Below are 16,553 nucleotides of genomic sequence, written 5' to 3'. Positions count from 1 at the left end.
AATATATAATCTTGCCCTTCACGGAGCCGGTGTGTAAAGAGTGAGCGCTATTTTGCTTCATCTCCGCCCCTGCCTCCTCCGCCCTCTCTCCTCCCCCTTCTCTTTCTCCTCCTCCTCCCTAAGTGTATATAGACAGCATCACATCACCTGGTTTGCTTAGAAGCGGCATCTCTTCTTTTCAGGGACTGGAGACTCCGAGAGAGGAGACGTTCTAATGGAGTCAGCTCCATACCCTAAAATAAAATAATAAATTTTGGCTCTCGTCCCCTCCTCCCACCCCCACCCCCTCAACCCTGTGTGCGATGTTGGGTTTCTTCTTCACGAGACATTGTTGAGAAGTCGCAGTGGTTGGAGAGGCGTAGGGGGTAGGCTATCTCTACTGCCCCCTCGCCCCCCTTTTTTCTCTCTGAGGAGGAGGAGGGGAAGGGGGCTTGCAGAGCAAGCGATGGATGAGGAAAACATGACGAAAAGCGAGGAGCAGCAGCCTCTGAGTTTGCAAAAAGCCTTACAGCAGTGCGAGCTGGTCCAAAACATGATAGACCTGAGTATCTCCAACCTGGAAGGGCTTAGGACCAAGTGCGCTACCTCCAACGACCTCACGCAAAAAGAAATCCGGACCCTGGAGGTAGGTGTTGCTTTCGGGGGGACCAAAAAAAAAAAAAATGCAGTCCTTCCCTCCCTCCCCTTTCTCCCCACCATCCCCTTTCCTTTGATTCTGTTTGTTGCGGGGTGGGGGTGGGAGGGTAGCCAGGGGGGCAGATGTGGTTTTCTGTGATTGATCTTCTTGCAAAGGCTGCACTGAATGTCCCTCCACCGTACCGCTGTCGTCTGCGCTTGGCTGGATGATGGTAGTAGTAGTAGTAATTGTTATTCTTTATTTATTATTATTCTCGCGGCTGTTAGGATCGTTCTCTCCCGCTCCGAGGAGTGAGTTCTCTCTCTTTTCCGCTTGTGGATTTGTTTCTATGCCAGGGGGGCTTGTGCGTTGGGTAAGACATTGAGGCGCTGCAGAGAACCCACGTGATCCTGCGCATTCTGCAGGTGGTCAAAAGGTGGTTTTTGCTCGCAGAATGGGGTTGCCTATAAATATAGCCCTCGTCTGCTCTCCGCCTCCTTCGCAGCACCCCCTTTTGCTCCTTGGATTTTTTTGTTTGTTTTCTCAGTGATATACTTGTCAGGAGGCATGATGCATTAAAAAAAGATCCCCATTGAGCTACCCATTTTCAATCAAATCGTTTGGATGCAGGGAACTGTTGCAGGCCTAAAACGTGGAAAAATATTTTGTAAAAAATATGCCCGGATCAGGGCACACAAGTGGCGTGGGAAAACACTCTAGTCTCGGTGGGATCCTGCGGAAAGGGGTCGGAGGAGGAGTTATCTCCGCGTGTTGTAACATTCTCTCCAACAGAACTTGAGGGGGAGTTCCGAGCAGTTTTGTGGGGGGTGGGGTGGACGCAAAGTTACTCAGAAAGAAGATGGCAGAGATGCTTCCTTCCAAAGACCGTTTGGGCAAAGGAGGAGGGTTTCAGGAGCTTTAGGACATGCCTGGGGTCCAAAAACCATCGGGCATCCACGGTGTCTGGAACCTGGGAAGAGCTGGGCGCACTTCCTTCCCTCACACGGGCCCAGCGGTGCACATGGCTTGATTCAATTTGGGAACTCCCAGTAGCTGGCAGGTGATGCTTTTCCAAGGCCTGAACTCTTCAGTCCTTAATTGAAGCTTTTAGCCCTTCTGCCCACCCCTTCCTACCCCCCTTTTAGCCTGGATGACCACCTCTCTGGGATTCACTTTCAAGCCTTTCCTTTTCCTCCATGGTTTTAAATTTGGCTGGATGTCAGCAGGTAGGAAGGTCATCATTTTGAAAGTGGAGTTTTGTGTGTGTGTGTGTGAGATATGTTGTTTGCCGCTCTAGAATGCATGTGCACCCATCATCTGGTGAAACGCCCCCAGAAATGAAACAAGATGAATGTTAAGGGGGTATCTGAGGAGTGGAGATTGTGTTGGAAGGCACAGGTATTTTTTTTCTCGGTGCTTTGGGAGAGCAGTCTGTCTGGGCCAGGATCTGCCACTGGAAGAGGAGTATGGGATGCCCTGACCCAGCCTGCTGTCTGAGCAGTGCCCTGAGCAGAGATAGGATTCTGTTCCGAAGCGCATGCAGAAAATAAACAAATAACCCGGAGGGCCACCTGCTGTCTCTCTCGTTTCTCTGAGCCTGGAGTCCCACACGGTGGTTGGTGTGTTGTTACGTGAGCCTCGCCAGTTTTCTCCCCCTCTGTTCCACATGCTCCATCCTCTGATAGCTCTCTGGACGATGGTGATGGTCGCAGTGGGCCCTGGATTCTGGTGCTGCTTTTCCGCCTGGCGGTTTCGATGTGGGGCATGGAGGCCTTGGTATGGTGGGAAGTTGCCGTTACTGGGACCACATCTGTTTATTGGTTTCCTAGTCCCAGCATGTCTCAGCATGCTAGCCGCTCTGTCCATGTTGCCTATGGAAGGGTCTGGAGGTGCCAGGTCTTCAGGGCTAGAGTGTGGGGCCGCTGAGGAGGGACCGGTGACGCTGGGGTCAGCCGAGCCCTGCCGAACCTCAGTGGGCTTCGAACCCACAGGGTTCTTCTATCCCAGGCGCTCTTAGAGTTTGTATATCGAAACCACCCAGGGAGCTTGTTAAAGATGCACATTCCCAGCCTCTAACCCCATAGAGTCTAATGCAGTTGGGATTGGAGGGGCCCAGGCATCTGCATTTAATAGACAGGCCAGGGGTTTCTGAAGATGCATGTTTTCACATCGACACTTTGAGAACTACTATAATCTGTGAAGAGACAGATGTCATACCTATCTTACCTGTTTGATGGTGACAACTTCCCGCTCCCAAACATGAAATAAAAAATTGAAAGACTATCTCTAAAAACCTTGATAATATGCAAAATTTATGAACGTACATATACCCCCATAGAAACCAAACATACAACATGGGCTCAGCCTTCAGAAACATACGTCATGGTTAGGGACCCAAGCCTTTATATATATATATATATATATATATATATAATAATGATGAAGTCTGAACAGTAGCTAATATGGGGGAAAAGCATGTGGGCCCATTAGGAATGTGTTCTCTGGGGCATGAACTGGAAAATCCAGCCACAGCGGTTAATCAAATAAGGGATTCTTTTTCTCGTGTAACAAGAAGTCTGGAGGTACGTCGCTGCTTGAGGTGGCTCCGTAAGTTAATAACATCAGAGCTGATGTCTGCAAATATTCAGGGTCACAGGGTGGCCTCTGAGGCTTCAGCCATTACACCAGGAAGAAGTGGACCTGGGCAAGTGTTAAGGCCTAACTGGCCCCCATCTTTCGTACCTAGCTTCCCCAGGGCACCGCCTGCTCCCTGGCCACAGGTGATGTTTAATTACGTTTTCTTGGCCAGAACTGGGTCACGTTGCTTGGCCAGGCTGCAAGGCTGGAAGGGGAGACATGGGAACACCATTGCGACGGGCTCGGTGGGTCATGATCCCTTGCCTTGGTTGACCTGTGGCCACTGTGTACAAAATTAGGGTTCTGCTGGCGTGGAAGAAAGCACGAAGGAACATTGGGTGGGTCGCCAGCATGTCGCCCAGAGTGTTATCACAGGGGAAAGATCGTGAGCTTTGGCGTTAGACTGATGTCATTTTGAATCCTAGCTCTTCTACTTACTTTACCTTGGGCCAGTGATTTCAACATTCTGACCCATGGTTTAATATTTGGCAAAATGGCAGTGATAGAACAACAGGACCTACCTCAGAGGTGGTCGCCAGGATTAACAGAGACGACGGTTTCGAGGGTCTGGTGCTGTCCCTGGCATGGTGCCTGCAGGTGCTGGACAAATGGGAGCTGTTATGATTAGCGTTACATGGTGTGGCAGAGAGAGCATGGCAGGGAACATTCCAGACCCGAGGGAGAGAACAAGGAACTTGCGCAACATTCCAAAGTATGTCCTGTGGATTCCTTGTCCTTTGGAATGTGGACATTTTTCATTCTTTCAACATCTGCCGGAATCCAGGCGCCATCCTGGATGCGGGTAGTTAACAAGTGTCGGCAGACAGCGGGAGTCCTGTGGTTCCCAGGTTTGGGAAAGGTCGAGTTAAGCAAAGGGAAACCAGCATTTTTGCTGCAGACTTCTCAGAGCCTTGGATCTGCCAGACACATTTATCGTGACTCCCAGAGCGTAGAGTCTGCAGTTCCCTTTTTTCCAAGGGTACCTCGCGGGACTGATGTTCCAGAGAATCCACCTGGGGAAACATTTGGCAAGGCAGGGGAGCGGTCCTGATTGGGGGCCTGGGGGCCCTGAGTGGAATGAAGAACGAGGAGGGTCTAGGTGGCAAGTAGGTGGCTCACTGGACCAGAACAACAAACCAGATGAAGGCACTTTCATGCCCTCGTGGGGCGGCTCAGAGACCAGGTGGCCCAGAACAGACAGTACCCGACAGAGTGTCATTGGAGACGGACATAGGCTGCTCACCCCGGGGTCTGACTTAGCACAGGGGAATCAAATCAGTCAAGTTTCATCCCCTGGAGCAGGAAGATAGAAATCTTCAAAAGTTTGGGAGTGAACATGATAAAAAAAAAAAAAAAGACGTTGAAAGGTAAGTCTGGCAGCCAACATGAGCGCTGACTACAGCAAATAGTTTGGGCTTTGTGAGCCATGTGGTTCCCGTCACAACCCCTCATTGCTGTGCTTGGAGCACGTGGCAGCCACGGGCAACACAAAAATGAACGTTTTCCAATAAAACTTTATTTGTGGACCCTGTGAATCAAAGTGGATCTAATTTTCGCATGTTACAAAATATCACTTTCCCGTTGATCATTTTGACACTTAAAAATCCTTAGGTTCAGAGCTTTACAAAAACAGACCGCTGGGTCAGGTTTGGCCTGTGGGCTGTAACTGGCAGCTCCCTCCTCGGGAGAGTGAAGGGGGCAGAAAAGAGGTCACCTGACAGGTGAGCAAGCGAGGCCAGGACTGGAGGGTGCTGGCCAAGTGCAGGTGGTTCTGACCTGGTTCAATTTTGGTTAGATTAGAAGGGGAGGAACATGTCAGGGATTGGGCTGGGGGGTTGGATAAGCATAGAATCTCCTTACACAGCAAGGACATGGTAGCCACACACATATTCTTTGGTCTTCACGTGTTCCGTCTCTGTAATTGATTCTGGTGTACCAAACCATCCCTAGACTTAATTACGTTTAGGAAACTTTGGACTTCGGGCAATGTGTTATTTTCCATGGTGCTCTGTGTTGGGGATTGGCCTGGTCTTGCCTGGGCTCGTTCATTCGGCCGGCAGATGGGCTGCTGGCTGAGAGGGCTGACCCTCCCTCTCCCTGTGGCCTCCCCAGTGGATGGCCTGGGTTTCTTACTTGTGCCCAGTGTTCCAAGAGGGCAAGAGCGCAAGTTGCAAGGTGTCCTCTTCCAATCTTGCTTGGGTTACGCATGTGGTTGGGGTCATCTGGTGGCTCGACTGGGGCTGGGAGGTCTGAGAGGGCCTTGTTCACATGGCCGGTGGTTGGCTGGGCTGCTTCAGTTTCCATCCACATGGATTCTCCAGCAGGACAGCTCAGGTTTCTTACAGGACGTCAACAGCAGGGCTCCAAGGGGCCAAACCCCAGCATGCAGCCCCTGGTGGTCCCCGCTTCTGCAACCTTTGCTAATGTCCCATTGGCCAAAGCAAGCTTCGCGGATAAGCCCAGAGTCAATGTGGAAGTAGCTATCCGAGTATATGGATTCCAGCAAGCATGTTCACTGGGGGCCAGTGAACAATCTAAGATAGCAATATACCACAGCTATGAGAAAAAAACAACCAAAATAAAACCGAAAGAGCATGGGAAAGAGAGGCAGAAGCATGGGGTAATCAGCCAGGATCTCTAGAAGGTGTTTCGGGGACTTAAGGAAGTAAACCATGAAACATCTGGGGAACCCACCAGGCAGAGGGAACCGCAGGTGCAAGTTCCCTGGGCAGGAATGTGCTCTACCTGTTATTAGCACAGTGAGGGGACCCCTGTGGTTGGAGTGCGTGGGGAGTGCGGGGGCCCAGTGAGGGACCAGCAGGGGCCTGGTCTTAGGGCGCTTACCCGCGGTCCTTGGATTGTGTTTTGTGAACAAGGGGGTGACTGATTCATGTTTTTAACAGGTCCTTCAGATTACTGCAGGAAAATAGACCGTTGGGGGTAAGAACGGGAGCTGGGAGACCAGTTGGGGAGACCAAAATGGACTGTGCTTGGAGCTGTTATGATGGTTGGGAGTGGGGCGAGTGACTGGATTCAGGAGTGCAGGTGCCTGGGAGGTGCTCCTGAATTGGATACTGGGGAGGGGGCGAAGGAAAAGCAGGAAGGGTTATTGCTCGGTGTTGGGTCCGAGGACTGAGTGAACGGTGGTGTCGTAATTTGACAACTGGCGCCTGAGGGTAGAAAAGGTTGAGCTGGACAGTCAAGTCCTGTCTGGACACATGGTGTTTGTCACGTAGGCAGCCGGGGATCGGATCTGGGCGTCTGAGGGAGGCTGGAGATAAGAAGTTTTCTCAATAGGTCAGGGACACCTTTCCGTATGATGAAGTCTTATTTTTAATACCTGCGTGTTATTACATGGATGCGCCATAACTTATTAATCGAAGTTCTCTGGTCAGGTGTTCGTCTAGAATTTTCCGTTGCTATAAAAAGCACTGTGGTAGACATCCTGGTGGCTCATAGCAAGCCTTGCTTTTGGTTCCTGGCAGTGGAATTGCTGGATCCAAGGATAGACAATTTCGGGACTTCTGATAGGTTTTGCCAAATTGCCCTTCCCCAGCCGCACGGGAAGGGGCCTGTCTCCTGATATCCTCAGCATGGGTTTCTGGTTCGTTTTGTGTTTCTGTTGCTGTGTCTTGACAACCCGGAGCCCAGGGTTAAAGAGGCAGTTGTGCGTCAGGTTGGAATCTCATCTTTCCTGTTTCTCGTCGGGATGAGTCTGGGGGCCTGTCGTGACGGGAGGGGCCCTTGGTTGTCACGCACAGGGCCCAGCCTGTGAAGACCTCGTCTCTTCTTCTGCCTTGTTGTCCTGCAGATACAGGTGGGGGGCGGTCTCACAGTTCTGAGTCGCTGGGGAAAGTTTTTTCTGAAGAGTTCACCACCCCTGCGGGTTTTTAGAGTAGATTCTACTTCGGAACTTGTTACCCTTCTCCCTCCAGTGGACAGAACACTGGGGGAGTCTCTTCCCCCAGAGAATGGGTCATTTTCTGGGCTCCCACCCATCCAGCCCCCCAACTGCTGGGACGTGGCCCTTCTCCGGGCCCCATCGTGAGGCTGCACATCTGGGGGCTGGGGAGGTGTTCTGCTGAAGAAGATGAGGGGCACGTGGCATTGGGAAGGAGCATGGAGAAGCCGAGGGACCAGAAGGGGAGAAGGACAGAACTGGGAGGAGAAAGCCAGAGGCAGAATGATTTTCTTCAGCAGGTTTTATGTGACCTTTGAAACACCCCTCAAGTCGGGTGGGTAGTGACCGCAAGTACGTTTGTTCCTGTTTTACAAGGGAGTTTCAACTGAGGTTTAGAGGCAGTGATTTAACCCCAACTGCAAATTAAGGCAGCCACTGATCCAGGAAGAAGTCTGCTGCTCTGCGGTGGGTTTCCCAAAGGTGTGGCAGCCTGGGAGGGGAGAGAGGAAGGTGAGAGCAGGCGGAGGGCGAGGGGAAGTGCAGGTGGTAACGGTAATGTGATCAGAGGTGACAGCTGCAGGATTAATGAGAGTCGTAATGACCACATGCTCTGTCGCTCAAATGCTTCCATTGGTGACTGTTACAGATGACGACTATCGAAAAGAAATGCAGGCTGGATGGCTAGAGACAGAGTAGGGCGTCCACAGAGACGAGAAAGGACGAGAAAAAAGGAGGTGAACGTTTCAGACCTGAGAGGTTCCAAGTGGTGGCCACTTACCACCTTGGTCACTGATCCATTGAAATTTGAATTCCAGTCGAAATACGCTCTGAGCGTAAAATGCACACCAGCTCCCGAGCTCTGAGTCCGGAGGAAAGAATGTAAAAGACTCATTAACAATGCATCTATATTGACAACACGTTGAAATGCTACCATTTTAGATATATTGGGTTGAATTATGTTAAAATTCACTTCACTCATACCTTATTACCTTATTTTCCTGAGGTTACTAGGAAATTTTAAATGATGTGAGTGGCTCTCACTGTATATTTCAGCGGGGCAGCTCTGTATTTGAGCATTTGAGCATTTGAGGTGATGTCTCTGTTTTGCTATAATGGAAATCTTGTTCTTGATAAAGTCGGAAAACATGGGCCCTCTGTGGAGTCATTAGGCAGCCGTTGATTCAAGCAGTGGATGCATTCCAAAGAAGGATGGCTTTGCTGTCCCTGGACCAATAGAAAAGGGAGATGAAGGTTCAGAAAAAAAAAGTTAACCGAGTCCCTGGAAATTTTGGGTGGGTGCTTGAAGTGGCATAGTCGAGTACGGACGGGGCTTGGGCTCCAGTCTAGATTCAGGATTTACTAGCTGAGCAACCTTGGGCAAATGTACTCTTTTTTCTGAGCCTCAGTTTCCTCGCTGATAAAGCTAGGATAATCTTACATAGGAGTGTTCCGCTGGTTAAATGGAATCATGCACTAAAGAGCCTAGTGGAATGGTGGGAATGGGGCAACTGCTTAATTATTGTTACCTTAGATACTTTCGGTTACCATCCTCCCTAGGGACTGGTACCGGGGGTTAGGGTGTCTCGGCCCTCTGTGGTGGTTAATGTGTTTCGGCCATTCTGGAAGGTGCCATCCTTGAATGTGCTGTTCATCCATTCATTCCCTGAACTTCAGCTGAGCCCCCAGTGCTGGGGAGATGGGGCAGGCACAGCCAGGCGTGAGAAGAAGAAACCCATAGAAGCCTTCTGGGGGGTGATGGCACACTTGCTGGTGAACGCGATTCTGATACCAGATCTGAATCTTTGAATTCGCCCCCAGATGACTCACTGCTCCTCAGTGCCTGGCAGGCTTTAGTCTTTAAACCACCCGCTGCTCCTCACACCCCTAAGTTGGATAACAAAGTGCAGTTGCGTGCCACCTAACCACGGGGATGCGGTCTAAGAAACGTGGCGCCAGGCGACTCCACCGTCGTGTGAGTGTCACAGAGTGAGTGCACTCACGCACGCCTCAGTGGCGTAGCTGGCGATTTTCCTCCTTTCTCACCTCGAGGAGCTCATCGGCTAATTACTGGCGTTCTGCGGCACACCAGAAAAGATATTTTTTGCTGATCTGACAAAAATAGGCGTAACTTTTTTTACTCTTGTTTGGTTACAGTTGTCCCCATTTCCCCCCATGACTCTCCCCTGCCCTACCCACCCCCACCTCCCACATTCAGTCCTCCCGTCCCCCTGTTGTCCTTGTCTGTGGATCCTTTATACATGTTCCTTGTCTTGACCCTTCCCCTTCTTTCCCCCATTATCCCCTCCCCCTCCCCTAAGGTCAGTACACTGTACTCATTCGCACCGGATGGCTGTCGTGTGCCGGCCATTCCCATGCTTTATTGGACGGTCTAAAGAAAGCAGGTCATTGCCCCAACCAGAGAGTCAGATGCTGCGGTCCCACCAGTTTCTGCTTTATTTATTTGGAGCTGTTTTGCTTAGCGTAGACGCATGGGGGATGGTTGTGTTCTCAGTGGGCTGACCCTGTATCGTTCTGCAAAGCTGCTGTTTATCCCTAGCAATTTCCTTTGCTCTGAAAACTACTTTCTGTGACAGTAATATGGCCACCCAGCTTCTCTTTTTTTTAGGCTTTTAAAAATCGAGATAAAATTCACCATTTGAACTCTCTGAAAGTATACATCTCAATGGCTGTTGTACCGTCATTGCCCTGATTCTAGAAAATCACCATAATACACACACACACACACACACACACACACACACACACACACACCCCCTTGTACCTGTTGGCGGTCAGTCCCATTTCCCTGCCCTCCATCCCCTGGCAACCACTAATCTGTTTTCTGTTGCTGTGGTTTTACCGGTTCTGGATGTTTCATGTAAATGAAATCGCACAGCATGTGGCCTTTTGTGTCTGGCCCTCTTTGCTAGTAATGTCTTGAGGGTCCACCCACCGGGTAGCACGTGTCAGGACTTCATTCTCCTTTAGGGCTGGACAGAATACCGTTATAGGGATAGAGCCATTTTGGTTATCCGTCCATCCGTGGACATTTGGGCCGTTCCCACCTGTGGGTATTGTGACACGTGATGCCGCGAACGTTGGTTTGCTGGGAGAACGGGGACTCTTTTAGAGGCAACTTTTTCCTCTGCTGAGAACGAAAGAAGCATCCACAAGTTCTGGCTGCCCCCCCCCCCCCGGGTGGGAACCTGGGAATCGGAACTTCCTTCCGTGCCCTTGTGGTTGCATGTGATGGTCTTGGAGGCAGTTTCCCTGGAGCTTGGTTGGCTCTTCTGGTTCGATGTGCCAGCTTATGAATCGTGCATGCTGGTTTCAGACATGGAAGTCATTAAATAAAACTGTCATTTTAAAGACTGTTCTAGACCTGAAAGCACAGCATAGGCACTGTAGGAAAAAATAGAGTGTTTAATCAAAAAGTGAACACACTTAGAATCCCATCACCCACAGATCAACATTAGCACCTTGTTACAGAGCCTCACAGGCTTCTGCTCCTGCCAGCACGTCTTTTTATGTGACTTTTAAGAATAACTATGTTTTATATATTTTGTAGCCTCCACTTTTCCTCTTAAAAGTTGACTTTAAGACACGAGTGCCTTTTCCTGCCAAAACTGCTTTTAAATAGCATTTCAAATGACTGCTAACGTTCCAGCGTAAAGATATAGCGTGATTTGAGTTGACCCAGCTCCTTCGGTGGTTAGATTATTTCAGATTTTTCTCATTGCTCTCATACATACAACCTAATGACTGCTTTTGAAATGAAATCGTTGTGAAGCATTCTTATTAGTTTTCCTAAGAAATATACTTTAGCCCTGGCCAGTTGTGGCTCAGCTGGTTGGAGCATCATCCTGTGGACCAAAAGACTGTGGGTTTAATTCCTGGTCAAGGCACATACCCAGGTTGTAGGTTCAATCCCAGGTCTGGGCAACAATTGATGTTTCTGTCTCCCTCCTCCCTCCCTGCTTCTTCCCTTCCTCCCTCTCTCCCTCTCAATCTAAAAAGCTCCCCCACCCCAAACAAACAAAAATAAAAAGCAATGGAAAGCCATCCTTGAGTAAGGATTTAAAAAAAAAATAACTTCTTTAGAAGTAGAATTACTGTGTGCTTCTGAGGCCTGTTCTCATCCATGGGTTGATGGTCCTTTAGAAAGAGCATATCCATTTATAATTCCCTTGGAGTTTACAGGAGTGGAGTTTGTGGCTTTGCGTCTTCAGGAATGATGACTGTGAGAGGTAAATGTTTCCAATAAATCTGTGACTTAAAAAAACATGTAAAGTCACTTTACTGCATCTGTGAATCAACTTGCGATGCGCTCAGAAACGAGAGGCAGGCATGGTTTTTAAAAAATGCACATTTCAGTTGAAATAAATAGAGTTGGAATCACGTCCATGACGTGGAAGCCTACTTGAAGATGAAATTTTTCAGGAGTGATATCAGAAAGAGATCTGAGTCTGTCAGGCCAGCTGGTTTCCAGGGATCTCGCAGTCCGTTGTTTTGTGTCCAGGCAGGCCACCCACGGAAGGAAAAAAGCCAGAAGTAGGACACTTGGGAGGTGCCATATGGGCCACAGTGAATTCGAGGGCACGCATCACATTCTATAGATGTTACCACTGCTAGTAGATGGGCTTTGGGCCTAATGTTGCCAGATCTTTCCAGTTTGCAGTGGAACACAGAAGTCGACATTATAAATACAATGCAGACATCGCCTCATTATGGTCTGATTGGGAGCGTCTCGCTCTTTCCTCACTTCCAAACGTGTGTGTGTGTGTGTTTCACCAGTGTTGAGCGAGGAAAGGAAAGGCACAGGGCATCAGCACCTGAAAGAATTTGTGAGCACCAAGGGTGTGGGCTGGCTGTTTCAGAGTTTTCCCTCGTCCAGTCCATCCAGGGGATGACAAACTTAAGGCTACGTTGGTTAGTCTGGAGAAGATGGGATAACCAGTTACTTGTCTGCTTTATAATTTTTGCTCACTGGGTGGCTATTCTCAGTCTCCAGTGAGGGTGAAGTAAGCGATGTGACTGAGGCCAGACAGTGACACACACACACATTTCAAACCCATACGGACCCATCACACCAATTCAACAGCCATCAGATTATGGCTGGTGACCTCCCTCCCCCATGCTCTCCAGATTATTGGGAAGCATTTTCTAGAACCGTTGTGGCATTTCATTCTCATATACTTTGATACGCATTTCTAACAAATGCCAAGTACTCTAGTGTAAGTATAACCAAATTAGGATGGTCCTGCCAATAAATTCCTTGGTCAGATATTTACCTGAGCAACAAATCAAACGACCGTGCCCCGGCTCTGCTGGCCTTACTCAAAACAGTCTTGAAAACCGCCTTCAGAGTCACTTTATGAGAAAACAAGTCTCTCCATTTTGTCTCGACCCCAAATGGTAGCCTTCATGGTGGCCGCTCGTTTATAATATGTAAGTAGTCGAGTCCACTTTCAATGAACAGGATGTGTTGCCACTGCAGATGACCAAGGCAGTGTCCTGAGCACGGTGTCTGGGAGGAAACTCAAAGAGAAGAGTCGGTGGAACTTTGGGGTCTGATGTCATTAACCATTTCCGGCGTCTGCTCAAAACAGCGCTGGTCAATTCCTGTCTCCGCCCCTTCATCCCAGGTACTGTTGGGTACGTGAGGGCGGCCGGAGCAAAGTGTTGCTTGGGTGGTGCTTGTGACTTGCAAATAGGTACCCGGTCCGGCACAAGTAATGCCCCCGTTTTTATTATAAAATCTTTTATTGCAAAGCCATAAGCATGTAATTCTGTAACATAATAGCACATTCCAGTACCCCACATGACCTTTTAGGTGAATGTTCACATTAAAACTATAAATTATTCCACCCATCTACCCTGCTGCCTACGCTGAAGCAGGTGTTCCTTCATTCGGCCGGACCCTGTCTGTTGCCCCTCAGACACCGTGCTAGGTTCCTGGCCCCCACACAGCATGTATCGCTCAAGGATCTAGTGATGTGATTGTAAAACGACGACTCGAAGGCTGATGGCATTAACTAGAAGTGTGGAAAGGCTTTTCCAGGCAGCGGGAGGTGTGTGCAGACGCCTGGAGGTAGGAAACAGCGTGGGGCATTTGAGGAAGCGGATGAAGTCCAGTGTGGCTGGAGGACTGAGGGTTCAGGCCCATGCGAAGGCAAGGGGGTGGGACATCACTATTTCCGGCTTCCTTGGCATCTTTTTTCCTACCTCATCTCCTCTTAAGAAAAATGAGGCCGTCTCATTGCCAAACTGAGTGAAACTCGGTAACCTGTGATCTCCATTTCTCAAATAGGATTCGACGGCATAACATGAATTTATTGGTCCCCTAAGGCGGAGGCAGGTCCTTGGACACCATAACAAACACAAGCCAACCCATAATAATAATCAATGGGCAAGACCTGGAGAAGGGGAGGGTGGAGGGAGGGGCAGATAAAGCTGGGAAACAAGAGGTGGCGGGAATGGAAATACATTCTAGGTCTTATGCTTCGTGGTTTATTATTAACAGCAGAGCAGAAAATGTCTCTGCAGAGTTATGAAAAATTCATTACTAGCATGCTACAGGTCTGAGAGCTGGTCATTCTTTGATCAGATTAACGATAATGAGAGCAGTCTTATATTAACTCAGATTAAGAGGAGGGCTCTCCCCCACCACTATGCAGTTGTACATGTATAATCACATTTCCTCATAGCCAGTTGCCCTTCGTCGTCTGCAAAGATGGGAACTAAGGCCTTTGCAAAGGTAGATCCAAGGCTGTAAGGTGGGGTCTGACCCAGACGCCACCTTGAAACTGGGGTCCCATGGAGGAGGAGTCCCTTGGATGTCTCCTGTGTTCCAGCTTTCGTCTAGTCTCCCTGACGCTGCTCCTCTATTTCCAGACCCGTTCTCTTCTTCCTGGGTCTGTTTCATCCCAGCTCCCAGTTCCCCTGTGTTGGGCGCCTACGATGGGCCAGGCAGTGTTTTGGGTTCTGGGGATATGATTGTGGGTGAAACAGTCGAAGAGCCCTACATTGGGGCAGCTCACTCACGTTTGATCCAGGCGAGACGGACAATAAGCAAATAAACAAAGAGTAAGGAAACTAAAAGCACAGTAGAAGGTGGTATTTCGTGGACAAGATGACATTCAAGCAAAGACCGAAAGCAAGTAAAGGAGCGTCTCTGTGGCATGGAAGAGCATGTCCAGGTGGGAGCCATGGCTTGTGCAAAGGCCCCGAGGTCTCAGAGGAACAGCTGGGATGCTGCAACGGTAGTGGAGGGCTGAGGATCAGGTCGGAGCAGCAAAGTGAGACCAGATCAGTAGGATCTCTTAGACCAGGATAAAGACTTTTCCAACTGAACTAGTGCATTGGGGGGTTTTGAGCAGAGGTGTTCATGATCTGCTCTGAACATCTGAATCTGAATAGCATCCTTCTAGCTGCTGGTTGAGAATAGATGGTAAGAGGCATGAATAGAAGCAGGTAGGTGAGTGAGAGGGCTGTCATAGGTGAGGCATGATGGTAGCTCCTACGAGACGGGTGAGCTGTGGTTGGATTTCGGATAGATATAGAAATGACGGCAAACGGGATTTCCAGGTATTTTTGATGAAACCTGTTGACCACTGTAAGAAATGGTGGTGTTTCTGGGTTGCAGGAACTGAGACTCTTTTGGTTGCAAGGGACTGGAATATACCTCAAAGTGTTTATGCAAAAAGTGGAATTGTTTTTGGCTTATGTAACTGAGTTGTTTATGGGTAGCACCAGCTTCAGCATGGCTGGATCCAAGTATTTAAAGAATGCAGGTAAGCTCTGGCTGGTGTGGCGCAGTGGGTTGAGTGCTGGCCTGTGAACCGAAAGGTCACCGGTTCGATTCCCAGTCAGGGCACGTGCCTGGGTTGTGGGCTAGGTCCCCAGTTGGGGGCGTGTGAGAGGCAACTGATTGATATTTTTCTTACACATCAATGTTTCTCTCTCTTTCTCCCTCCCTTCCCCTCTCTTTAAAAATGAATAAATAAAAATTTTAAAAAGAAAAGAATATAGGCAAGAAACCCTGTCTCCATCTCTCAGATCAGCTTCCTTTTTGGGTCACGCAGGCAGCATTGCCTTATGGTGGCAGGATGGTCTCTGTGGCCTCCACACTTACCTTCTGTTGTCGTACCCACTGTGGAGGAAGAGCATGAGCATTTCCCAGGGGCCCCAGTGAATGCCCGGTGTTTTCTTTTCACTGCTCAGACTTGGTTGAGAGATCTTTTAACTCCGTGTTCACAGAGTCAGCTGCGTTTACATAATAGCCTTACTCCACTCATCTATTCTGGGACCGAGAATCCTTTGCTTCCAGAGTGTTCCCACATCTGGCCTCCCTTCAGGATGGGCCGTGTGTCTGTTGGGACAGCGACCGGATGGAGAACTGGAGCGCAGTGCCTGGTCCCAGCTCCACCACCCTCTCTCTCACCTCTGTCTGTCTTGAGCCAGTGACATAACTCTGCTGAGCTAACCGGGAGCACTGGGAGGGTCAAAGGAAAGTAGGTTTCGAAGTGCCTGGGAAACTGGGCCCAAGGCAGGGCCTGGCTGCATTGCTCCTGGGTGAAGAATAGATTTGCTACTCGTAGGGTCACCAGATAAAGCACAGGATGCTTAGCTAAACCAGAATTTCAGATAAACAATGAGTGCTTTTCCAGTAGATGTATGCCGAAATACTGCTTAGGACATGCTAAAAAAAAATTGGTTGTTTATCTGAAATTCAAATGTAATTGAATGTCCTTTTATTGTCTACATCTGGCAGCTGGAGGTGATCACAACAAGGAACATGCTATTATCGGTGACCACTCACAGCTGACCCCAATAACCACCCCATGCTAGTGCCAGAACAGTCTCCAAATTGCAGGCATCTCTGGTGTTTTCCAATTGGATGCGAATGAACTTTTTGTTCTCTCCTTTTTATATTTATTGTTGACACTATTACAGATGTCCTCGTTTCCGCCCCCTTTGCCCACCTCCATCCATCCCTCACCTCCCCTTCCCTCTGGCCATCGTCACACTGCTGTTCGTGTCTGTGGGTCATCCATGTAGGTTTTTTGGCTAATCCCTTCACGTTCTTTCATCTAGTTCCCCATCCCCTCTGACAGCTGTCAGTCTGTTCCGTGTGTCCATGCCTTTGTTTCTGTTTTGTTCATCAGTTTATTTTGTCCATCAGATTCCACCTATAAGCGAGATTATATGGTGTTTGTCTTTCTCTGACTGGCTTATTTCACTGAGCATAATAATCTCCAGGTCCATGCATGCTGTCGCAGAAACGTAAGATTCCCCCCTCCCTTTTTTACTGCCGTGTAGTATTCCATTGTGTAAATATACCACTGGGTTTTTGTTTTTTTTATCTACTCATCTACCAATAGGCACTTGGGCTGTTTC

At 49.1% G+C, this 16,553-nt stretch overlaps 1 protein-coding gene across 1 annotated transcript in view; it reads left to right on the top strand.

The window, feature by feature from the left end:
- Window positions 1–445: 445 nt before the first annotated feature.
- KSR2 (kinase suppressor of ras 2) overlaps window positions 446–16,553 on the top strand; it is a 268,896-nt gene continuing 252,788 nt past the window's right edge. Inside the window, exon 1 of the mRNA XM_037156240.2 lies at window positions 446–625. Within this exon, the coding sequence (XP_037012135.1) occupies window positions 446–625 (180 nt within the window). The remainder of the gene's footprint in view (window positions 626–16,553) is intronic.

Source organism: Artibeus jamaicensis, unplaced genomic scaffold (genome assembly GCF_021234435.1).
Source record: "Artibeus jamaicensis isolate MK-2021 breed Jamaican fruit bat unplaced genomic scaffold, CSHL_Jam_final contig_525, whole genome shotgun sequence".
In the NCBI taxonomy this organism is placed as follows: domain Eukaryota; kingdom Metazoa; phylum Chordata; class Mammalia; order Chiroptera; family Phyllostomidae; genus Artibeus; species Artibeus jamaicensis.
Note: the sequence above shows the minus strand (reverse complement) of the source record. Positions and strands in the feature narration are given on the sequence as shown.